This window comes from Vipera ursinii (assembly GCF_947247035.1).
Source record: "Vipera ursinii genome assembly, chromosome: 1".
Taxonomy (NCBI): domain Eukaryota; kingdom Metazoa; phylum Chordata; class Lepidosauria; order Squamata; family Viperidae; genus Vipera; species Vipera ursinii.
In genome coordinates, this window is record NC_139512.1 from 287,052,090 (window position 1) to 287,078,533 (window position 26,444).

Consider the following 26,444-nt stretch of genomic DNA (forward strand, 5'->3'; position numbering starts at 1 on the left):
TTGAACCGCCTCAGGAACCTACTTGATTCTTTCTTCCAGGTTGATGCAGAATTATTTAGTATTAGCATATTAAAAAAACTGGGAATTAAAGTCCTTTAAATTATCTTTCATAATTGTTATATTGTATAGGATGTGAAGAACCGTCGAAATCCCCGCCTTGTCCCCTATATACTTCTAGATGATCGCACTAAGAAATCAAACAAAGATAGTCTCCGGGAAGCAGTTCGTACTCTCATCAACTATGGATATAACCTTGAAGCTCCAGATCAAGACCATGGTACTGAAATTATATTGAAACAGTTTTTATATATATATATTATTATATATGCTTATTAATTCAAGAAAGGTAAGAATGTCCCATTTTTAATGTATAATTTTATTTTAACTTTTCAAAATAAATGCATATTTATTTTTTATCATTCTAATTATTTTAATTTTTTGAGTCCAAGGGAATATTAATAATTTTGAAATAATGCCAAACAGAATAATAATTATAATAAAACTGAACAAAAATATATGTAAATATATTAAAATAATACAACGTATACATACCCACATAACTTTATATTTAAAGGAAACCCCCTCCACCCAAATGCTCCATTAAAATAGTTTAATCAATCAAGCAGAATAGAGCTGGAAGGGACCTTGGAGGTTTTCTAGTCCAACCCCCTGATCATGCAGGAAACCCTATATAATTTGAGACAAGTGGCTGTCCAGTCTGTTCTTAAAAACATTCAATAATGAAGCACCCACAGCTTTTGAAGCCAAGCTGTTCCTTCAGCTCATTACCTTGAGCGCTCCTTTTGAAATATAGCAAGGTACGTAATTATCAATACTTCATTTATTGACTTTTCATTTTTTTTGAAGTCCCCTTCTTTGGAAAGTAAGTGACACTGGCATAATCTAGAGTGGATATTTACATGTATGAAGGATTTCATCAGCAAAAGAAATTCTGTCTCATTGTAACACACTTGGATTGTACTTCTGAGTAACTACCAGGACAAATAATGTCAAATTTGATAAGTTTTCAATCCATTTCAAAAGTAGGTAAGCGCAGTTCTTTTGTCCATTATTTGACATTTTTTTCTCTTTTGTAAGCATTGGACTGAAGTACTTTGTAAAAAGGTACTCCTTTTCTTTTTTTAAACTTTGCTAAGGCTTGAACAATTGTTGAGAAAACAAAATATGTTTTCTTGCCTTTTCTTTTCATTCGAGTCTGATAAAAGGGACCATAATTTTCCCAAAACTTTTCAGATCAGCACTGATGATTATCTAGTTTGAGTAATGAAACCTCTGCAAGAAAACAAGCAAGCTCAGAGAGTACCCAGGACCCCGGATTTTAACCCTGAGCTCCAAATATTCTCCATAACCTTACCTAACTTTTAAAAATTTAGGTAATGTGATTTAATTTTTATATAAATATATATATATATATCTCCTTACATTTTGAACTTTTGCAGCTGCAAGGCCCGATGTGTTTGGTGGCATGATTGAAAAGTTCAGGATATTCCGAACAGAAAAAACATATGCTGTAAAAACTGGGAAGTGGTACTTTGAATTTGAGGTAGTAACTGCTGGAGATATGAGAGTTGGCTGGACCAGACCAGGTTGTCAGCCAGAGCAAGAGCTTGGCTCAGATGATCAGGCATTTGTATTTGATGGTTTCAAGGTATGTGTACGTTTTTTTGAGTCAGGGCAAAAAGATTAGCCTTGTGGTGTCTCTCTTTGTTTCTCCTTAGAACTTTGGGACTTATGAATCAAATAATTGATTCAGTTGAGACTTAGAGGGTTAGATACAGACCTACATCTGAGTTACAGGTAGTCCTCGACTTACAACATTATGCTTAGTGGCCACTCAAAGTTACAACAGCACTGAAAAAAGTGACTTATGACCATTTCTTCACGCTTATGACTGTTGCAGCATCCCCATAATGTGATTTACATTTGGATGGTTTTGATGACTGACTCACATTTATGACGGTTGCAGTGTCCCGGAATCATGTGATCCCCTTTTGCAACTTTCTGACAAGTAAAGTCAATGGGGAAACCAGATTCACTTAACAACTGTGTTATTAATTTAACTGCAGTGGTTCAGTTAACCAATGTGGTGAGAAAAGTTGTAAAATGGGCCAAAACTCACTTAACAATTTCTCCCTTAGCACTATAAATTTTGGGCTCAGTTGTGGTCATAAATTGAGGATTACCTGTACTGCCTCCAAGGGTTTGTATATAAACCTTAATTAGTGGGGGATGAACACATTTGTTGCCAATTCTAACATTGAGCTAGTAGGTTTTAGTAGGTTTTCTGAACCTCCCTGACATTTATTATAAATTGATCTTTCAGATAGGAAACAAAAAAATAAAAATGAGCATTTTGCCCTTATGTTCTCCACCATAAAGTGTGGTGTTATCAACTAAGTGCATTGTTTTAACAAGTGGGTTGTGATTTGTATGTTAAAACAAACCAAAGCTATGTTATGAGGTTTGTCCTTATGGCAAGTGGCATCTGCAATATGGTGACAATTTTGGAATGTAAAGGTTGGGAGGCACCTTATAGATGATCTAGTTCAAGACCCTGGCCATACAAGAGTCCACAACCACAGTTGTCCAGATGCCTTGGGAAGAGGGATTTATTCCTAAAATAATGGTGATCTGATTTTTCTTTTTAAAAGGTATTGAGAACAATGTATATTGTGCTCATAAATTATTTTCCAAAAATATTGAATGTGGCACAGTTGATGTGTTTTGAAAATTATTTTTATAGAATTAGTTGTAAGATTTAATATTTAGAGCTCAAGAATTTTTAAAGAATACTAAAATCATAAAAGTAATAGTTTATGTTGCATGAAATCTGTTATTATCTAGGCCCAGCGATGGCACCAGGGAAATGAGCATTTTGGGCGTACTTGGCTAACAGCAGATATTGTGGGATGCATGGTGGATCTGAATGAGCACACCATGATGTTTACGCTAAATGGTGAAATCCTTCTTGATGACTCAGGTTCTGAACTTGCATTTAAAGATTTTGAGGTTGGTGATGGTAAGTTCTTGAGCGAATTTGTGCTGCTTTCTGGGTGCCTCAGCAACTTTTTCCTTATTGTCTTAGAGAAGTTTTTAAAACCAACCGTTAGTTTATTTCAGCCAAAGGTTATGGCTCAGAAACAAGAATTACCTCAAGGGTTCTATCTGGGTGACCCATCAGCATTCTGGGATTATGATATTAAAATATGGTAGCAAAGTGGGTGGATTTTGGTGCAACAATGACTGATAGTTTGAGGTGGTTTTAAGTGTACAAATGCAGTCAGTTTGTCTTGGGACCTCCAATTCCATTACAATCATTTCCACCCTAAATTTATCCAGAAAAGAGACTAAAAATGTTTGAGTACACCATACATCTAAGGATGTTACAACGTATCAACAATGTACTGTGGTCCTTCAGAAGGTCAAGAGGCTGAATTATGGTCCTTGACCTATATTGGACATTGCCTACATCTGATTTAATTGTATATCATCAGTACAGGCAGTTGACCTCTTCCATAGTAAATTTGTCCAGGGCAGTAGATAAATCCATTAGATTTTACCCTATAGATAAGGTCTAGTTTCGGACAGATTAGTAATAGGATAAGGTGCTGAACAATTACTTGTGCAGCTAGACAATGAATGTGTGTAGTAAGGCTTCTTTTATATTTCTAAGTGCTGATTAAAGAAACATAGAATTAGAAGGGACCATTTAGACCAGACATGTCAAACACAAGGCCCGGGGGCCGGATCCGGCCCGCGAAGTGGTTTCATGTGGCCCGCGAAGCCATCCTGGAAACAGTGAGGGAACGGCCCCTGCTGCCTTGGCCGAGGCCCAGAAACCCTCCTTCTGCCAGAGACCCTCAGATCTCTCCCACTCCTGCCCAGGCCCCCATAGGCGCCCTTGATGCCAATGATGTAGAGCTGGCCACGCCCACCCAGTAGGCCACGCCCACCCTGGCCATACCCACCTGGCCCCTTGAGGGCAACCGCAATGCTGATGCGGCCCTCAATGAAATTGAGTTTGACACCCCTGATTTAGACCATTAAAGTTGCATGCCTGCTCAGTTCAGGAATCCAAATTAAATCAACTTTAATAGACATTTGTCCAAGCCAGTCTGAATTAATGAAGAGCTCACCATGATTGTAAGTAATTGATTTCAGTACTGAATTGTTCTTGTATTAAGAAATTTTCTTTAAATTTCACCCAGGCTGTATTTTCTCAAACTTTAGATTATTATTATGTGTCTCGAAGGTAGCATGGTAGACAATAAATGATGATTTTCTTCTATGTGTACCACTCATCTAATTACCAAGTTATGCCTTATCTTTTTTAGAGCTAACCATTTCCATTTTATTCAGCCTTTCATAGAATCCAGTTTCCAGTCTATAGCTCTTCATATATTTTTGCTTCATGCATGGCTGGCATCTCAAACAAGAGACTCTGATTAGCAACAATTAAAATAGCAAAACCAACAAAACAAATATAAGCTTGTAAGCCGCCCTGAGTCTTCGGAGAAGGGCGGGATATAAATGGAATTAAAAAAAAAAAGTAAATACACAGTCATCAGCTGAGATAAAAGAACCCATTCATAGGCTCTAACAATCTAGCTACCACACTTGGGAACACAGTGACATCTTTAGGGCCTTGCGAAGGGCCAACATGATCAAGGCCAATCTGATCTTTGGGGGGGGGGAACTATGTTCCACAGGGCAAATGTCATGACAGAAAAGGTCTCTTCCTGGGTTTTGCTGGATGGCTACCTGCAATGGATGGAACTCTCAACAGGCAGCATATACTGCTTGAGCTAATGGAATGAGTAGAAACAAATAGGCTGGCCTCAAACATTTTCATTTTTGTTGGATATTTAGTACTCTAACAAACAGTATTGTTTTCTTCGCTCACTTATTTTATCCTCTGTACTCTCAATAGTACCATAATAAAATGTATATTTGCTTATTCATATAGATCAGGGATCTTCAAACTTGGTCCTTTTATGACTTGTGGACTTCAACTCCCAGAATTCCTCAGCCAGTGTGCCTGGCTGAGGAATTCTGGGAGTTGAAGTCCACAAGTCATAAAAAGGCCAAGTTTGAAGACCTTTGATATAGATGGAATATATTGTCTGATTTAAAGACTTGATTGGAAAAAGGAAGTTATAAGGAAAAAGCAAATTAAGTGCATGAGAACAGTTGTTAATATTTATCATTTACATATATCTTTCATTTCTGCAGGCTTTATACCTGCCTGTAGTCTGGGATTGTCACAGGTGGGCAGAATGAACTTTGGGAAAGATGTTAGCACTTTGAAATATTTCACTATTTGTGGCTTACAAGAAGGCTATGAACCTTTTGCTGTGAATACAAATCGTGACATTACTATATGGCTCAGCAAGAGATTACCTCAGTTTCTTCCAGTACCAGCAAATCATGAACATATTGAGGTTTGAATCTTTAATTTATTTTGTGAGACTGAACATAGTAAGTGATAGTAGTTAATATAGTATGTATAGTATATATAGTAAGGCTGTCAAATAAGTACCGAAAGGTTTATTATTGTTGTTTTATAATAATACTATATTATATTATTACCCTTTCTATACATTTAAAATGTATAATGTATAATTAAATAGATAAAGTAACATATTTCTTATTTGTAAGGCCAAAGTTAAAAGTTTCCCTTTGAGTTAAAGAGAAAAATGCAGCGTCTCTATTCATATCCACAGTAATTGTTAATCCACCTGCATATTTTTATAACAGAAGTTTTGTTGTCTTTCAGAGCCCAATATTATATTAATAAATTTTTTTAAAAGCAATTAACTGAAATTATGCCTCCTACCTTCTAGAGCAGACATGTCAAACTTGCAATGTCACACGACGTCATGCGACGTATCGGGACTGTTTTGCCATTGCTGGCAATGGGGTGGACACAGCTTCCACGTAATGTGTCTGGCCTGTGGGCTGGCAGTTTGACACCCCTGCTCTAGAAGAAATTTTTTAGTAACTAATTCTTCTATCTTGCTTCAAGATAGGCAAGGTGAAAAACGGAAATCATTAAGGGTCTTAGAATGTACTTTAATGCAGTCAGCGTATTAAAACAGAATCTTGAAAGCTTGTCAAAGCCTGCTTCTAACCTATATTTAATGTAATTAAAACAGGATTGTGTATTAATCTAATATCAGGCTTTTTCACATTTTGTAGTTTTACAGAACTCATATTTATTTTCTGTAATGGTGCTTCATTCTCCTACATTTCATCTAACCCGCCACGATATTACAGAGGGCAAGAATAAACATTATTTATTTATATACTATAAAAAACCATTAAGTATAAATAACATTTTGTTTTCTATGTTTCCATAGATTTTACAATTGCATTTTTGCATTTTGTAGGTTACCAGGATTGATGGAACGGCAGATAGTTCTCCATGCTTGAAAGTCACACAGCGGTCCTTTGGATCTCAAAACAGCAAAACAGATATCATGTTTTATCGTCTAAGCATGCCCATTGAATGTGCAGAAGTCTTTTCTAAAATGCCTGGAGGAGGAATGCCAAATTCTAATCTTTTTGGCCCAAAGAGTGATTTGGATGATTATGATGCAGATTCTGATTTTGAAGTTCTCATGAAGACTGCTCATGGCCATCTCATACCTGACCGTGGAGAAAAAGAAGCTGCAAAATCGGAGTTCAATAACCATAAAGACTATACACAAGAGAAACCTTCACGCCTCAAGCAAAGGTCAGATAGTTTGATCACCTCAGTTGTTCTACATACTGTTGACTCTCAAGAATACAAATAAATGTATTCCTTGCCATATTGTCAATGAATTTCATTGTGATGTCTCTGAATAAAAAGGGCAGCGATTTCTGTTTTTAAATGTTTGCTTTCTCTTTGTTCCAGCTTTCCTGTTCATGAAATATAAATGAAATATGGACAAGTTTGTATTAATATTTAATGTAGCAACTATGTCTGCAAATGTAAAGAGATATTTGCTGTCCTGACCCTGTTGTTAATAACTGTACATTTTGACTAAGTTTGTAAAAAGGGCCAAATTGAATTGAGTGAATATCTTGATACCTTCAAATTCAGCTTCATTTGATTGAAGATACAGGATTATTCTGAATCAACAGATATAAAAGAGATGTATTCACTCTTTTACATTTTTATACATTACAGATTTATGCTGAAAAGGACAAAGCCAGACTACAGCACAAGCCATTCTGCAAGACTAACTGAAGATGTCCTAGCAGATGAAAGAGATGATTATGATTATCTAATGCAAACTTCTACAGTATGGCAATTTAGTGTTAATATTTCCACTAAGGATAGGTTAAAATTATCAAATATGATAGGATATTATATATTAACTGTATATCTTTATAGAGCAGAAATTATTGGAATGGTCTTAAGGAATTGCTGTTAAGCTGAAAGCTTAAACATTACATGGCAGTAAATTTTCATTTGAAATGCTGATTTCAAAAGAAACTTGAAACTTATGCATGGATGGTGTTAGATGGAGAAATAGAGGTGGAATGTGTTCAGTGGTGCCGTTTGTTCTGAGCCTTGACTTACTGGCTACTTATCTCAGCATCTTCTCTTCTGCTCCCTAAATTAGTCTTGTTTGTCACTATGTGCTGCTAATTATAATTTCTATAACTTCTATATGAACTAGATTAGCAAAATGACAAGACTAAAAAAAGTATTTAATTTATAACAAAAATTAAGATTTTATTTTAATACAAAAATAATATAGTATAATGGGAAAGAGTAATACAAAGTAATAGCAACATTACCAGGTCAGTTTGGTGTAGTGGTTAAGATGTTGGCCTAGAAGCAAAACACTGTGAATTTAGTCCCTCCTGAGGCATGAAAGCTGTCTGGGTGGCTTTGGGCCAGTCATTCTCTCTCAGCCTACCACCTTCTCACAGGGTCGTTATGGGGGGAAAAAGAGAAGAAGGGAGTATTGTGTATGTACCCTGTCTTGAGTTAATTTTAAAATAATAAAGGCAGATAAAAATCCTGAATGAATGAATGAATGAATAGGGAGGGAGGGTGAACTAAGTTCACTGAGAACAAAACATCCAACTAAACCTTGATGCTGGTCCAACTTATGCTAGATCTCTTCCTTAGAAAGTTAAATTTGAATAATTATTTCAAAGCATAATAGGATGAGTAACACTTTGGTGATAAGCTATTTCAAACTGGGATAATAATAATAATAATAATAATAATAATAATAATAATAATAATAATAATAATAATAATAATAATAATAATAATAATTTTATTTATATACCGGCCTTCTCCCGAAGGACTCAGGGCGGTGAACAGGACAGATATATAAAAAATACAAAAATACCAAAGTTAAAAAAGAATTAAACATGTGCCCAACTAAAAACAATAAATACATATAATAAAATGAGAATAAAAAACCCAAACCATCCCCCATCAGGCCAGGCCGGCTTGTTCAAATAAGAATGTCTTCAGATCGCGACGGAAGGAGCGAAGATCGGGCACCATCCGGAGCTCAACCGGCAACTGATTCCATAGCTCCGGGGCGCCCACAGAGAAGGACCTCCCCCTGGCGGCCACCAATCGACATTCTCTGATCGGTGGCACCCTGAGGAGGCCCTCTCTGTGGGAGCGCACAGGGCAGAGGGAAGTTGATGCCGGCAGCAGGTGCTCCCTAAGGTACTCCGGACCCATGCCATGTAGGGCCTTAAACACCATTACCAGTACCTTGAATCTCACCCGGAAGACAACTGGCAACCAATGCAGCTCACGGAGCAGAGGTGTAACATGGGAGTATAGGGAGACTCCCAACACAACTCTCGCAGCTGCATTCTGTACCAGTTGGAGCCTCCGAGTGGTCCTCAAGGGCAGCCCCATGTAGAGAGCGTTGCAGTAGTCCAGACGAGAGGTCACGAGCGCATGAGTGACCGTACATAATAGAGAAGGATCAGTTCTTTGTGCCCATAGGTAGAGTGTCTAAGGGAAGGGACCTAGTTCAATCTTATTAGATGGGCAGACTTTGCTGGGCAAAGGAGATCTTGTAGATATCCAGGGCCTGACCCATATAGGACTTTAAATGTGACAACCATCATTTTGAGTTGCACTTAGAAACCAATTGATAGCCAATGATAAGTTGGGTTGTTACATGGGATAACATCAGAACTCCCCTCACTACGTATTGTCTGAAATGGTACAGGTTTTCCTGCCTGAGCAGGGAGTTGGACTAGATGATCTCCAAGGTCCCTTCCACTATTATTATTATTATTATTATTATTATTATTATTATTATTATTATTATTATTGTTGTTGTTGTTGTTGTTGTTGTTATATTCTGGACCACTTGTAATTTTTGGATAGGCAGCTATCGAGGCAACTTCACACAGAGTGAATTACGGTAGTCCAAAATATTTTTTTTGCTTAACGAATTATTTGATTGGAATATGTTCACTACAGGATTGTCATTAGTTCCCTGTGCTAAAGTTTGCTCTAAGTGTTGGAATGGGCTTCATAGTAGCCTCATCGAAGGGTTTTGAATTTAGGAGTTGATAAAGCAGTCCATATCCTCAGTTTGGTTTTGCAGGGAGGGGATGTGCTGTCAGTCCCATTTGGTAGACTAGACCAGAAAATCAACTTAGAAAGTTTAAAAGTACCTTTATTGAAATAACAGATCTGGTTATGTTGTTCTCTGGCCTTTCCCCATGCCCTACCCTTCTTTTACCCCCATGAATTGGGGAGACACCTACCTGAGCCACTTCCAAATATTATCTTCTTTCTCCTTTGCATATGTACGGTAATGGTTTTTGCTTATTTCCATCAAGGTCATCTTCCTTACTTTCTATGCCATCTTTTCAGATAGCATCAACACATCTGGAAGTGATAAGCAATATATCTGAGGCTAGTTGACTTATTTCAGGTGATGATTTTCATTCATGTCTGCAAACCTCAATCCTGCCCTTTAGGCACTGAAAATTTTGTAGAACAAATTATTATTTTACCAAAGTATTATGGTTAAAGAACTACCTGTTAAAAAGGTGCCACAGCTGTCAATAGCTTTTATAAGCAAAAGAATATGGATATTTTAAGTGCATTTTATGTAACATAGCAAATAGGTCAAATTAAGAATATGTGACAATATGAAATTTAAAAAATCAGTATGTTATAGGGCGTGGAATTGATTTATATCATATACTTTCTAACAACCATATAATTAAATGTATTCATGGAGAAATAAGTGTTTAATATTTGTAATTAAAAATTGCATTTGTTGATTCCTCACTGAAAATTGATGGCAGGGTAGGACAGCTGGAGTTGACACACAAAGCTTTCTGTTGTAAATACATTGGTCCCAGGAAATAAACAAGGAATTCAAGAAATTAGTATGAAATTGACAGAGCAGCATTTACTGTATACATCAGGAAAGTTTGAGTATAGGTAATCCTCAACATATGACCACAATTGAGCCCAAACTTTCTGTTGCTAAGCAAGACAGTTATTAAGTGAGTTGTTCCTCATTTTACAACCTTTTTTGCAATAATTGTTAATCATGCAATCATTAAGCGAATCTGCTTCCCTCATTGACTTTGGTGTCAGAAACTCCTTAGGAAGGTTGCAAATGACAATCCCAGGACCCTGGGACACCTGCAGTCATTGTTACTATGTGCCAGTTGCCAAGCACCCAAAGTTTGATCACATAACTCTGGGCTTGCTGCAACAGTCATGTGTGAGAACCAGTCATACATCACTTTGTTCAGTGCTGTTGAACAGTCATTAAAGGAATGGTTGTAAGTCAAGGACTACTTGTAGTGGGAGAGGAAAATGAAAAATGTATTTAGGGACAGAAAGGACATAAGCCATTATGAGTTTTTTTTCCCCTAATGTAGAATGCAGCTGTGCGAGTTGTGATGGGGGTCTCCCGATACTCCCATGTAACGCCTCTTCTCCGCGAGCTGCATTGGCTTCCAGTTGCTCTCCGAGTGAGATTCAAGGTGCTGGTGATGACCTATAAAGCCCTAAATGGCATGGGTCCAGATTATCTTAGGGAGCACCTGCTGCCAGCATCAACTTCCCATCGTCCTGTGCGCTCCCACAGGGAGGGCCTCCTCAGGGTCCCGCCGGGTCAGGGAGTGCCGGCGGGTGATCCCCAGGGGGAGAGCGTTCTCGGTGGGCGCGCCTGCCATATGGAATCAACTGCCTGTGGAACTCCGGATCGCCCCCGACCATCGCTCGTTTCGCCGGGACCTAAAAACCTGGCTATTTGAGTTAGCCGGCCTGGACTGAGGGGTTTTATGGTTTTAAATTTTAAATTTTAAACTCTTTTGGGGCTATTAATTTAATTTTATTTTAATTTGTACATTGCACTGTTTTAATTTGCCCTGTAAACCGCCCTGAGTCCCTTGGGAAAAAATCGAATTTTTAAAAAAAATCCCTTCAGGAATGTTCACAGATCATTAAAAAAACACTGTGACCATGAGATTCCTTCCAAGATTTCTAGTTCTGATTCTGAATTTAAAAGGAGACAAAAAGTTAGAAACATATATAATTGTGTTGTAATAGAATGGTTAGTTGAAAACAAATGAAAGTAAATAGAGTAATCAAAGGTGGAATGGATACTTAGCTCAACAACTTAGCTTAAGAAGAAGTTATTAAATGATTACACTTAGCACAAGAACCACAGTAACCTCTCCTGAAAAATTTGGATTTTCTGTTGGTCTCAGTATTTAACTGTTTTCAAAACAAATAACTCATATGTGGAACTTAGCTTCTCCAAATACCAAAATGTTAGTAAAGAGCTTTCAGGTGATGCTCTGCCATCTATGGAGCCAGCCTTCGAAATCAAAAGGCATGTTACCAGCATCAACTTTTTTCCTGATTGTCCAAGACAAATGGATTCCTAGAATTATTAAGAGTGGTATACAGCCTGGTGGCTTCCATTTAATTAGCATATTTAGAAACTGCCCATCTCCCTCATAAAGCAACTCATCCAGTGAAATTTATTCTGTAAATTAATTGGGGATAAATCGATTAATGATAAGACTGACTCTTACATGGTCCTAGAGATTCTATTCTTGCTTCTAGCAATTACGTAATCTTCTGGGTTTGGTGTTATTTTCAGAACAAGATAGATTTTTCAGGAAAAAAATTCAGTATAGTAATAGATCAAAGTGAAATATTAATATTGTGGGTAATATGTTTTTATGTCTTGACAGTATTATTACTCTGTACGTATATTTCCTGGACAAGAACCTGCTAATGTTTGGGTAGGCTGGATTACATCTGATTTCCATCAATATGACACAAACTTTGATTTGGACAGAGTCCGTACTGTTACAGTAACCTTAGGAGATGAAAAAGGGAAAGTTCATGAGAGGTTGGCTTTATTTTTCTTTTGTTTAAAAACAATTGATATCAAATCATTCCATTGTGTCAGTGACTATATTATCCAGTTAAAACTAGTATTTATTAAGATTGATATCTGTATTTATTATTCACATTAACATGAATATTACATGATGCTATATTTCATTTGATAAGTACTCCATTTTTTAAAAATGGAAGTTTTATTTCTGTTAGCATAAGATTATAAAGTCCTTAAACTTAATATTCTATTCAGGGGTTTCATTGGAATGAAGATTTATATTTATTTTACAATCCACACCTAAGTGTGAGCAAAATGCAATTATCACATTTAATGAATTTTAAATGTGGAATCCAAAAGTTATATTTTATTCTCTGTAATAGAAGTGTATTTAAGTGCTAGTTCCCTGGAGGTTATAACTCTATCCTGTTCTAGCATGACTAAGAAATACATCTCTCTGTGACATTACAGATGGTCATAGTAGCATAATATCCCAATCATAGCACTTTCAAACGTGAGGTTATGTGCATCTAGGTGAAGGCCATAAGGTGACTCTCTACATCCTCCCTTCTATTTATAGAATAGAATAGAATTCTTTATTGGCCAAGTGTGATTGGAGTTACAAGGAATTTGTCTCTGGAGCATAACCTCTCATTGTACATATGAGCAACAAGTGATAAATCATGATCATAATCATAAAATACAATCATCATAAATTATAAGATACAACACTCAGTGATAGTCATAGGATACTAAATAAGCAATCAGCAAAAAATCATAATAGGATGCTAAATAAAAGCAATCAATAAAAATCCTAAGATACAAACAACAAAGTTATAATCATAAGAAGCTAAGGAAATAGTTAATAGGAAAGGTGAGAACGATAATGGTAATTCAGACTTACCAGGTGGTTTGGTTTAGTCTAGTAGAGATGGCCTTTGGAGAAAGATATGCAACTTAAATTAGAATTGTAGTTATTGTTGTGTCTGCTTACAAAATGTATTAATATTCATCTATTGTTTATTTTTGAAATTAAATGCAATATGCCAATATTTAGATTTATGAAAAACAACCTAACCATTGTTTCTAGCTTCATCAAGAATGGATTGAGCATTGGATAAGAATTCTTTCCTTTTCCTCTTCCTCTTATTCAAGGGGGCATCTCATTGTTTCTTAGATTTTTATTAAATTACAGCTCTACATTTCATCTCATCTAAGGAATTCTGGGTGATAACAGTCCTGCTTGCATCCTCGTTTGCAACTGACATTAAACTAGAGCGTTCTAGTTCTTATTTGAGAAGGAATTCTACATTAATGCAAGCCACTTAAATGGGGAGTGTGGGAGAGACAATGAAAGAATGCTCACTTAGAGATTTATTTTTTGCTTAATAAATTTATTAATGAATGTATTATTTTCTGATATATGGAATTTTGAATAATTGACCGAAAGAAAGCCATTATGTGTAAGCTAGAGCTAGATCTCTGTGAAGTCCTATTGTAATACATATGAGTTAAGTATTCATTGAGTCATTGACATAATTGCGATAAAATAAGTCTAATTTTACCTTCATGTATTTATTTATTTATTTATTTTCTTGCTTGCTTGCTTACAGCATTAATAACTGTATTACAAATTGTCTCATGAGAGCATTAGCAGGTTAAAAGAAAAACACATTAAAACTGTCATCATGCAGAATCTGTGATACCTGTAGGACTCTTAGAAAACTGTACATGCTGCTTTATCTTCTCTCTGCTTGGAAATGCTCTGCACATATATTAGTGGGAATTTCCTGTTGGTGAGCAAATATTTTAATATTGAAGAGAACTGGATAGAACATGGACATGGCAGAGCCTAATGGAGTTTGGGAGCTTGCCTTGTAACATTAACCTATTATCAACCTTTTGAAATGCAGTATCAAACGAAGCAATTGCTATATGGTGTGTGCCGGAGAAAGCATGAGTCCAGGGCAAGGACGCAATAATAATGGATTAGAGATTGGTTGCTTGGTTGATGCTGCAACTGGTATCCTATCCTTCACTACCAATGGCAAAGAGTTAAGCACTTATTATCAGGTAATGATATTTTTTTTGGTTATAGGTTGCCCAACAAAATTTGATTATTTTTTTTTAAAAAAACATACCATATTTGAAAAGAAAATAGTAATTTCCCCAAATTTTAACTTTGGATAGTAGCTCATTCATGAAAGATTTACAACTTTATTATGGAAAATGCTTAGGTTAATATGGTTCTTTCTGCAAACTATCTTTATACCTATTTTGACTTATAATATTTTTTATATTTGTTTTTTCTTAGGTGGAGCCAAGTACTAAATTATTTCCTGCAGTATTTGCACAAGCCACAAGCCCTAACGTTTTCCAATTTGAGTTGGGACGAATAAAGGTAACTATCACCCATTTAGTTTACTGTATTTAAAACATTCCTGATACTCTGGTTCCAACCTTTTGTAATAGTAACAAAAGTGGCATAAATTTTTCCTTATCCAGTGGTAGAAGTGTGGACATTTCCTTTCTCAGTTCCTCATCGTCCATCAGTTATACTGAGAGGAAAATCTTGAGTAAATACAGGATTATACACAAAATCAGTACAGAACCATAGTCAAATGGGTTCCCATCTTTCTTAGATCTCCCATTTATCTTTGAGTATAGAAACCATGCCAAGCTCTGGTTTTATATTAGAGCAAGCGAAAAAGTTGTGGGGGTATAACCTCCAGATTTTTGTTTTTGTTTTTAAAAAAACCCCTTCAATGAGCTTATTCAAGTAACCTATTCATCATAACCTTTCTTTGGAACACATGTGGTTCAGCATCTATATATAGTTCTGGTTGGGAACTTACCATAGCCAAAAGTTTCATGCCGTTGAACAAGAAACTAAAAACAGGAAAGGTTCCTGAAAGTGTGAGAAGGTAAAGTCTAAAAAGAAAAAGAAAAAAAATCATCAATTTCATAAACTCCAGTACGTTGGTGATAGACCCAATTAAAGAATCTGTATTGGAATAGCACTACTGTACACTATTAATACATGTCATACAGTAGTGTTATCTAATGGGCACCTGGTAGATAAGCTTTTTTATTTTTATATATTAAATTTATATGCTGCCCATCTCACTATCCAAAGTGACTCTGGAGTATTTTATCACTACACATATGCCAGATAGATTTATATCATGGTTCTTTTAGTAAAAATGTTATTAGGCGTTATAGTAGTACTTACTGTGGTTGTGCTTTTTGCCAATTTTTTTTCATAGAAAGCTACAACACTAATTTTTGCATAGAGCGGACTCTCAAAGTATGAGTCATATTTTACTGTTCAATGTCCACCATTGGTATGAACATATAAAACTTAATTAAAACAATAGTCATTACAATACAGACAGTTGAGACCAACATTTTTATGATAGGGATTTTTATACTACCAGAGTTTCAGTAGGTCATTCAGGTAACACCACTCAATTTTAAAAGGAATGTGATAGCTAACATGGTTAGAACGCTGGGTTGACAATCTGCAAACCTGCGTTCGAGACTAAGTGCTGTTGTGTGGTGGGGTGAGTTCCTGTCATTCGCTCCAGCTCCTGCTGACCTAGCAGTTTGAAAGGGTGCAAATGTGAGTAGATAAATAGGTACCACTTTGATGGGCTCATTAGCAGAGACATGAAAGGAGCCCCCTACTGGGTGTCCCCTGGGCAAAGGTGATGCCATTGGTTAATTCTTTACAAATATGATGAAGATTCAATCTTAAAATGAAAAGTGAGTCAGGTTGCTTTCCTTAGTATCAGAATCATGTTCAGTTCTGCTAAACTGCCCTTTACAAGTAGTCTTAAGGCTTAGCACCATCTTTTTGGTCAGTATTTAGCAGCAACTAAATATCTTCAATGGATCATTCTTGGAGTTTGTTGCATCTACTGATGCATCATTTTCTGAAAGAGTTATCAAAGGTTATGGATTGAATTCTGACTCTATTTTTATATTTTCCTATAGTACTCAAAGTCTCAGCAACAAACTTATTGAATCATTAGCATACATGGATAATGAACTCTTAAAATCACGTCGGCTAGGAGACCGTGTACTGTTTGTATAGATCTCCATATTTTCATACTGACAGAGTGATTATAGTTGAATTATGGCATTTTTGTCAAAAGTAACTTTGGACATTCACATCAGTCAACCTATTTTTCTTGCATTCTTCTCCTTTCCATCTCATCCGCTAGAATGTTTGTTATATTTGTTACATTTTCACAGAATGATCTTTAGTATGAATACATAAGATGACAATTCAAACACAGTTACGGGTAAGCAACCTATTCTCCAAATTTATGAAACATGACCATTTCATTCATATATACACATATATATGTATATATGTATATGCATATGTATGTGTGTGTGTGTGTGTGTTTGACTGAGTTTATTTTTTGTTTTTTCAGTTTACTGCATTTACTGACAACTCTGTTTTGCTCTGTTCTCAGAATGTAATGCCATTGTCAGCGGGCTTGTTCAAAAGTGAGCACAAAAATCCACTTCCTCAATGCCCACCCCGTCTCCATGTTCAGTTTCTGACACATGTTCTTTGGAGCAGAGTGCCAAATCAGTTTTTGAAGATTGATATATCACGGATCAATGAACGTCAGGGCTGGTCAATACAGTGCCTGGAGTCTTTGCAGTTCATGTCCCTTCACATTCCGGAGGAAAACAGGTACTCACTCCTTGGTTGCATTTAAAGATGAAATGAGATAAGATGTTTGACCTTAAGTGTATGGTAAATCATATATCCAGTGCTTTTTTTGTAAAAGAAAAAGGTGCCGGAACTCACACGTCATACAACCTGCCTTGCCTACCCTACAAGGTTCCATCCAAATAAGGTGCCGGCTGAAAAAAAGGATTGTTGTTGTTGTTGTTAGCTGCAAAGTCATGTCCGACCTATCGCAACCCCATGGACAACGTTCCTCCAGGCCTTCCTGTCCTCTACCATCTTCTGGAGTCCATTTAAGCTCACACCTACTGCTTCAGTGACTCCATCCAGCCACCTCATTCTCTGTCGTCCCCTTCTTCTATTGCCCTCAATCTTTCCCAGCATTAGTGTTGTGATTCAGGGTCAGCCTGTGGGTTCGGCAGTTGGGTCGGATGACTCAGATGATGGGGAGGAGGGGGGTGTTGAAGAACTTGCTGATGATGGCTTTGAGGCTCCGCAGAGCCCCCAGCCAGGCCCCTCCCACCTGGTGGAGACCCAGCTGTGTGAGCCTGACAGCGTGGATGAAGATGACCCACAGCTGGCCCTGTTCAAGGACGCCCGACGCAGGAGGCAGTCAAGTAGGAGTAAACAGAGGAAGGCAATGGGGCTTCTCGGAAGGAGGGAGAGAGAAGCCACGCCCTGAACTCTTTATAAAGGACTTGTGTGGGGAGGGCTGGTTTGCTGAAAGCAACCGCTCAGATAGTGTTTCAAAGCTCCGGTATCTTGGTTCGTGTCTTGTTTGTTTTTGTAATAAATTTGGCAGACGTATTCCAGCCTCTTGCCGTCTGTAAAGGGGTTGCCTTTTCTGCAAGGCCGGTAGCAGGCTGGTACAGAGCAATTAGGCTCTTCTCCAGTGAGTCCTTCCTTCTCATTAGATGGCCAAAGTATTTGAGTTTCAGCTTCAGGATCTGGCCTTCTAAAGAGCAGTCAGGGTTGATCTCATCTAGGACTGACCGGTTTGATCGCCTTGCAGTCCAAGGGACTCGCAGGAGTCTCCTCCAGCACCATAGTTCAAAGGCTTCAATTCTTTGGCGCTCAGCCTTTCTTATGGTCCAACTTTCACAGCCACAAAAAGGATATCTTAGTATATATTGATAAAATCCTATCAAACATGCAAAGGGCAGAAAGACAATAAGAAAAGAAAATTAAGACTAGGTAAATCTATTTAAATCTATTTATCACTTTTAGTATTTTATATTTTGTTTTGTTTTGTTTTATTATTTTATTTATTATGTGTAACCCAGAGGTGGATTTCAGCCAGTTCTCACCAGTTTGGCAGAACCAGTAGTTAATTTTTTGTTGCCCAGGCCCAGAACGGACTTCCAGAAGTAGCATCCACACAGAAAACCAGTTGTTCACATATTTGAATCCCACCACTGGTGTAACCCACCTATATTATTTTTACTGTTGTATCATCTGCGAACTTCACAATATGGTTGGTGGCAAACCTAGCACAACAGTCATGAGTCAACAGGGTGAACAGCAGTGCACTTAGGATGCAGCCCTGAGGAGAACCTGTGCTCAAGAAAATGGTATTAGAGGTATTTGTTCCAGCTCGCACGTATTGGGGCCTGTTGGTAAGAAAATCAAGAATCCGGTTGCACAAAGGGGTGTTTATGCCTAAAAGGCCCAGTTTATCTACTAGATGCTGGGGAATGATTGTGTTAAATGCCGAACTGAAGTCAACAAACAACAAACGCACATGAGTATTTATTTCTTCTAAGTGCTTCAAGCTCAGATGGAGAACAGAAGAGATAGGATGCTCCGTAGAGCGATTTGGTCGGTAGGCAAACTGAAGTGGGTCAAATGCTGGCAGGAGGCTAGATATTATAAATTCCTTTATCAGCTTCTCAAAGCATTTCATAATGGTGGATGTCAGTGCAACTGGACGGTAATTGTTGAGGACTGTAATTATGGACTTTTTTGGCACTGGCAAGATGATGGTCATCTTAAAACATGATGGGACTACTGCCTGCTGCAATGAGAGATTGAAAATATCTGTGAGAACACAAGCCAGTTCATCTGCACAATCTCTAAGGACACGTCCAGGGATGTTATCTGGGCCTGCTGATTTCCAAATGTTAACTTTCTTCAGTGTTTTCCAGACAGAGGTGACATCAAAGCTTAGCACTTGCTCATCAGGATGGGGCACAGCTTTCCTAGCAGGAGTGCTATTTGATGTCTCAAATCTACCAAAAAATGCATTCAGTTTGTTTAGGAAGTCTGTGTGATCCTTACATATCAATGGATTCACCTTGTAATCCGTAATGGTCTGGATTCCTTTTCACATACGCCTGGTGTTTGTAGGGTCTTGAAAAGAGTCCTGAATTTTCTAGCAATGGGCTTGCTTTAATTAAGCTTTAATTAACTAATTGCTTTAATTAAACTTGCTTCCATTTTTGCCTATGTAAATGTGCACTCTAGATTGAGCCTTATCAATTTACTGACTTATCAGTAAGATAATTGTGAACTTGTTCTTAGAAAGCTGATTGTATGGATGTAAAAGCACTTTCCACACAAAGTCAAAACTGCTATGTTTAATTATTTTCCTTCTTTTTTATTGCAGGTCTGTAGATATTTTAGAACTATCAGAACAAGAAGAACTGCTAAAGTTTCATTATCATACTCTCAGACTATACTCAGCAGTGTGTGCTCTTGGGAATAACCGAGTTGCACATGCTATGTGCAGCCATGTTGATGAATCTCAGCTTCTCTATGCAATTGAGAACAAATACATGCCAGGCTTGTTACGTGCGGGCTATTATGATCTTCTCATTGATATTCATCTTAATAGCTATGCCACTGCAAGGTTGATGATGAACAATGAATTCATTGTCCCAATGACAGATGAGACTAAAAGCATTACTTTGTTTCCTGATGAACACAAAAAGCATGGCCTACCAGGTATCGGGCTTAGTACATCTTTACGACCCAGAATACAGTTTTCTTCTCCCAGTTTTGTAAGAATGAACAGTGAGTGCTACCAATATAGTCCTGAATTTCCTCTAGAAATTTTAAAGTCTAAAACCATAGAGATGTTGACAGAAGCAGTTCAGGAGGGCAGCCTTCATGTCAGAGATCCAGTAGGTGGTACTACAGAATTTCTGTTTGTTCCTTTGATCAAGCTTTTTTATACCCTTCTTATAATGGGTGTCTTCCACAATGAGGATCTGAAGCATATCTTGCAGCTCATTGAGCCCAGTGTGTTTAAAGAAGATAATGGTCGTGAAGATGAAACCCGGATATTAGTGAAGGAACTGGTTACAGAAAGTCTAAATTTAGAGACAGGTGTGGATGAAATCAGAAGAGAGAAGGTTCCAGAAGAAGGACTTCTTCAAATGAAACTTCCTGAGCCCGTAAAATTACAGGTAATCACGAAAGAATGCAGAGGTAATAGTATATTTTGTGGATTATTTTTCTACCTGAGACATTTATGTGCCTATATATGCACAAACATAAAAAAAATTGGGCTGGCAGTTTAAGAAAAAGTTCTAGACATAGAGAAAAGTAGATACAAATAGAAAAGAATATTTACAACATGTGTATACTGAGAAGAATATTGAGGGGGAGAAGAAGAATATTGACAGAGTAAAGCTGTCAGTAAGCAATAAATAATACATTAACTACAAATAATGTATTTAAAAGGAAATTAAAATTTTAAGCTGAGGGAAAGAAAAGGGCAGAAATTTTTTCAGTATTTTGAAATGGAGACAATGAAAGGTTTAAAAAATAGAAATAGATGACAATGGAAGTAAGTTGTATTAAAAAAAAGAAATCCTAGTTAAATAAAAGAAATACTCCATATCTGAAATGGTAGTTTCAAAACTATGTTACTTCATTTGTTTTGTTCTATTAATTTTATTTCAGATGTGCCATTTACTCCAATATCTGTGTGACTTCCAGATACGCCATAGAATAGAAGCCATTGTAGCATTTTCAGATGATTTTGTAGCAAAACTTCAAGAAAATCAACGTTTCCGATATAATGAAGTTATGCAGGCTTTAAATATGTCTGCAGCTCTGACAGCCAAGAAAACAAAAGAATTTCGATCCCCACCACAGGAGCAGGTTAATAATCTAATAAATATTTTTATATTGGGGGTTTCTTTAGTTTAAAAAAAATCTGTACAAGGTAATAATTTTCCTGGACCAGAGTATACCAGACTAAAAATAAAAGCTAAACTGTCTTGATAAATGAGAATTCTGATTTCCATAACATTCAGCTATTGTGTTTTAACAAGGAGCAGTCACTTTTGACAAGCATTTTGCCATTCATGAAAAATATGGACCAGGCCTGATATTAATTTAACTGTTTATGACTGAATATACATTAAAATATGTGTATGGGGACCCTCCAATACATTAAATAGTTGGATTTTGATGAAATGAATTTTCTAGAATTCTTACGATGTATTCATTTTTATGTGCACATGTTTTTAGTTATCTTTATACTACTACTACTACTACTACTACTACTACTACTACTAATAATAATAATAATAATAATAATAATAATAATAATAATAATAAGTTGGAAGGGACCTTGGAGGTCATCTAGTCCAACCCCCTGCTCAGGCAGGAAACCCTATACCATTTTGGACAATTGGCTGTCCAATCTCTTCTTAAAGGCTTCCAGAGTTAGAGCATTCACAGCTTCTAGAGGCAGGTTGTTCCACTGATTAATTTTTCTAACTGTCAGGAAGTTTCTCCTTACTTCCAGGTTGCTTCTCTCTTTGGTTAGTTTCCATCCATCGCTTCTTGTCTTGCCTTCATGTGCTTTGGAGAATAGCTTGACTCCCTCTTCTTTGTGGCAGTCCCTGAAATATTGGAACACTGCTATCATGTCCCCTCTTGTCCTTCCTTTCATTTGAATACTTATAATTTGACAATCCTTCCCCCAAACATGCTGTCCCCTACTTTGCTCTGAATGGGGACCTTCTAAGCACAAGTTATAGGTCACGGAGCCTGTAGTAAGAAAAGAAGAATAGGAAAATCCTACTAGGTCTATAGGAAAGTTGCTCTTTTTGTTCGTTATTTTGCTCTCTTTTAAATATATGTGTCAAGAGATTTTATTTGTGAGCCTTGCTATTGGTGAAAGGATAAATGAAAATTATTATGTAACTACACAGGTACCAATTAGAGTGCCCATTTTTAATTTAAGTCTCAAAATCCTGAACATCATTTAAACCATTTCTAACCAGTACTAAAAGGAATCTGATGACATTGATAATGTCGTAGTACAAGCCAAGAGACAAAGATGTGGCTTCACCATTTCTTTCAATAGATCTTACAGGAACTGAATTAGTGAGCTGTACAAAAGTGTATATAATGATAATTCATTAGAACGAGCAAAATATATGCGCTTCTTTCCATCCTTTCTTTCCATGGGGAGTTTTAAAACATGACTTAAGTCTAATACTATTTTAGTAAATGTTGTATTTTACCTACATATCACCTCTTACACATATCTTTAAATATATGTTCGTTTTTAAAGATCAACATGCTGCTGAATTTTAAAGATGATAAAAATGATTGTCCTTGTCCTGAAGAAATAAGAGATCATTTCCTGGATTTTCATGAAGATCTGATGGCACATTGCGGTAAGCCTGAACTCTGAATACTCCTTTCCTGCTCCAAATTTTAACGCAAATAAAATACCGATAGTTTTATTCAACAAAATATGATAAATTGAAAGGTAATTCTAATACCAAGATACTTAAAATTGTATTGAATACAGTGTTAAAACTGCAGTGTCTATACTGTCAGCAAGAACCTGCAGATCCATATAACAACTGCTGCCTTGATCTAGCTTTAGGGAAATCATAAGGTGTAAAATTAGCATGACATGGCCAACTACCATAAATTGCTTTTTGTTTTTCCCCCCGAACTATTTTCTGAATTTGAAATGTGGTCTCCATAATATTGACAGTGTAGCATATAGCTGCTAACTCTGGGTTGCTAGGATGCTCCTTTGCAATGCCAAAAAGGACAAGATACATGAAGTTTTACATCAATAAATGATATGCTTGAAAATATCAAATTATGGTAGCTGTATTGAAATATTTCAATGCTTTATTGAAATCAATATTCACTTCATTTCCCTAATTAGAAGTTTGATTTCTGGAATACTTTAAAATTATGGCCAGGTATGATTTCAAATAATAAGCACTACTTAACTGCTCTCAAAGTTCTAAAGCTAGTCTTGGAAATGAAGACAAATATATTGTTTAGTTGTGGTTTTAACGCTATCATAAACATTTGATGTTTATGTCTAGGAATTCAGCTAGATGAAGATGGAATTCTAGATGGAAACAATGATTTAACTATTAAAGGTCGGCTGCTATATCTTGTAGAAAGAGTCACACACTTGAAAAAGAAACAAGCAGAGAAGCTAGTTGATGATAATAACAGGAAACCATGTAAGTAAAGTAAAATAAGGCTTAGTTGTTACCTGAATTTAAAGTAAGCATAGTGTAATAATTCTCTCATTCTGATATCATAATCTCTTTCAGAATAAATGTCTTTAAATTCAGTGCAATTTCAGCCTTTAACATAATTTATCTGAAATAATTGCATGTTCTGGTAACATTATACTACATTCAAAATCTGCTGACTAAGAAGCTTGGCTTTTGGGAAATCCTTGTTGAATTGATGGGATGCAAAGTGGAATTCAGATAGGCTAACAAAATACTGAGCAAATGAATAATTTTCCACTAGTAAGGATGCATTCATTTCTATTTGTGGGAGGGATAGTTGTACAATCTTTGGTAGGGAATGAAATGATGAGTGGAGGCAGGTACTTACGCTAGAAGCTTTACTTCTTTATTTCTGGAAGTTTCATAGTCAGGGCAACACACTTTGCAACGTGACACATAGCCCATCAGGACTGAATCTGACACATTTAATTTTTATTCCTGGAATGCGAATGCACAGAAATGATAGCCATTTCATGACAGCAGTTTATCATGTCTTCTTTTCTCTTTTCTCATCCTTATTGGATAGGATATTATTATATTGTTATTAATTCACCTTTATGAATTTAAGTACAGATTATCTTCAGTTTGTATTTTTATTTTAAAGAATATTTTTTATTGTGACCCTTTAAAAAATAATTTGGATTTTTCTAGCCTAGTAACTAGTGAAGCAACTGTCTCTTTTCCTCCAAATTGACTCTGTATGTTTTACACATAATTTCTAATTTGATTTGGTGATTTGCTTTTTTCAGAAATTTATCATTCTGAATTTCTAATCCAAATTGGCATAGCATGTGATGATTATTATTAAAGGTGGAAAAAAAGGTCTTGTTGTATGTTTGTCTTAATGCTTTCTACATCTAGCAACTCTCCAACAGCTGATATCGGAAACTATGGTACGTTGGGCTCAAGAATCTGTAATAGAAGATCCAGAGTTGGTGAGGGCCATGTTTGTTTTGCTACACCGCCAATATGATGGGGTTGGTGGCCTGGTTCGAGCCTTGCCCAAGACATACACTATAAATGGTGTATCAGTGGAAGATACCATCAACTTGCTTGCATCTCTTGGACAGATCCGTTCTCTCCTCAGTGTTAGGATGGGCAAGGAAGAAGAGAAGCTTATGATTCGTGGATTAGGGTAAAACCTTTCTTTCTACATAAAACTTAACTTACATTATTGTCTTTGATTCTTAGGAGACAAGACTGTGATAGTTAGAGGTTTATTCTCATAGGCTTCAAGGAATTCGCATTGTGGACAAGTAGGCTAATATATGAAATGAAAATCTATAAAACTGCTAATTTCTAATTAATTTCCTTTTGGCTTCTGGCTCAAATTGAAATAATCCAATACAATGATCAGGTACCTTGAGAACATGTGATAATATTTAGAAATTTCTTTTGTTTTAAAGAATAAAACAATAAAATATTGGTGTTTTGTATTTTAACTTTTTTTGAATAAACTAAACATTCTAAAAAATACTATTTGGTAATTTTATGGGGGAGATATAGATAAGATATAGAAAAGATGGCAGGTGACATTTTTAGGAAATGTGTTTTTTATATTTATTAACTATTTTTAATAAGGAAAAGGTTTCTGAGATCAGAGTATATGTTTTCTATGCAACTTAAACCATAATGCTTTCTTCCTATAAATCAAGCATATTAGTATTATATTTTTCATTTCTTTATATATTTATTTTTAAAAGTCTGGCTTTTGAAACAATGTATGATTTTTTGAAGGTCTCATAGAAACAAATCAAGTGGAAGTCTGCATCATCCATATACAATAGAGAACAGCCCTGACTTAATTTAACTGATGAGCCATTAAAAAATAGCAATCTTTTTTTTCCCTTGAGGAGAATAAAATGGTGGAAATCAGATTAAAAATCAAAGGGATGTAAAACCCGCTTTTTTGCAACTGAATGTGTCATTTTCATCTCTTTCATATTGAGATATTTTATTTTTGAATGATTAAATAAAAATACTTTTTAAATTTTCAATTAAAAATAACTAAAAAATTCTTGCCCATCCTTTAGATTAGTTGTTTTCAAATATTTTGAATTTAGGACCATTTTACATTCATAAAAATACTGATGACTTAAAAGAGCTTTGGATTATGTGGTTAATATTTTATATATTATTTATTAGATGCTTATCTCACCTTTTATTATTTTTTTCAAATAACTCAAGATGGAAAAGATAATATTCCTTCTTCCTTCTTTGCTCCCCAGAAGAACAGCTCATATCTATCATGGCTCTTTGAGCTCTCGGGCCCAGGCTGAGGAGAAATTTTTAATTGGGGTTTTTAAGTCTACAGGGTCAATTTAATATTTTTTAATTTGGTTTTTAACTTTTGTATGGTGGACTTTTTAATTCCCTGTAAACCGCCCTGAGTCCTCAGGGAAAGGGCGGTATATAAATGTAACTAAATAAAGAAAATAAATAAATATAGATGCTAGGCATCTCCAACAATAAATGCAATGACTATGACATGTTTCTTTGAAAAGCAGTAACCATAACTCTTATTTTTAAAAAACTTTTTTAAGCTGTCACTTGAATTACAATTCACAATTAGGCTTTCAAGTCCAATCTAATTCACCAATCTGCACAAATTTGTTCATTTACTTCATTATTTTTGGGGAAAGAGAAGGATAGGTATTCAGAAAGTCTTCCTAGGACCTTTGAGATATGTTCAGGCAGAGTGAGAGTGATGTGTGAACCCCCAGTGATTTGCTTGTGACCTTCCATAGTTTTAGAATCTCTGTTCTAGGATATTTTGAATAAATTTCAGTTTTTATTTTTAAAAACCACATTAAATGATATGGAGTGGACAGTAAC

The 26,444-nt window shown here is 36.1% G+C and overlaps 1 protein-coding gene across 1 annotated transcript in view; it reads left to right on the forward strand.

The window, feature by feature from the left end:
* Positions 1–26,444, forward strand: part of RYR2 (ryanodine receptor 2) — a 329,037-nt gene that overhangs the window by 174,000 nt on the left and 128,593 nt on the right. Inside the window, exons 27-41 of the mRNA XM_083349904.1 lie at positions 130–277; positions 1,461–1,669; positions 2,866–3,040; positions 5,254–5,462; positions 6,411–6,757; positions 7,196–7,310; positions 12,238–12,398; positions 14,300–14,459; positions 14,701–14,787; positions 16,871–17,097; positions 19,700–20,501; positions 21,001–21,201; positions 22,628–22,733; positions 23,409–23,552; positions 24,471–24,744. Coding sequence (XP_083206030.1) covers positions 130–277; positions 1,461–1,669; positions 2,866–3,040; positions 5,254–5,462; positions 6,411–6,757; positions 7,196–7,310; positions 12,238–12,398; positions 14,300–14,459; positions 14,701–14,787; positions 16,871–17,097; positions 19,700–20,501; positions 21,001–21,201; positions 22,628–22,733; positions 23,409–23,552; positions 24,471–24,744 — 3,365 coding nt within the window. The remainder of the gene's footprint in view (positions 1–129; positions 278–1,460; positions 1,670–2,865; positions 3,041–5,253; positions 5,463–6,410; positions 6,758–7,195; positions 7,311–12,237; positions 12,399–14,299; positions 14,460–14,700; positions 14,788–16,870; positions 17,098–19,699; positions 20,502–21,000; positions 21,202–22,627; positions 22,734–23,408; positions 23,553–24,470; positions 24,745–26,444) is intronic.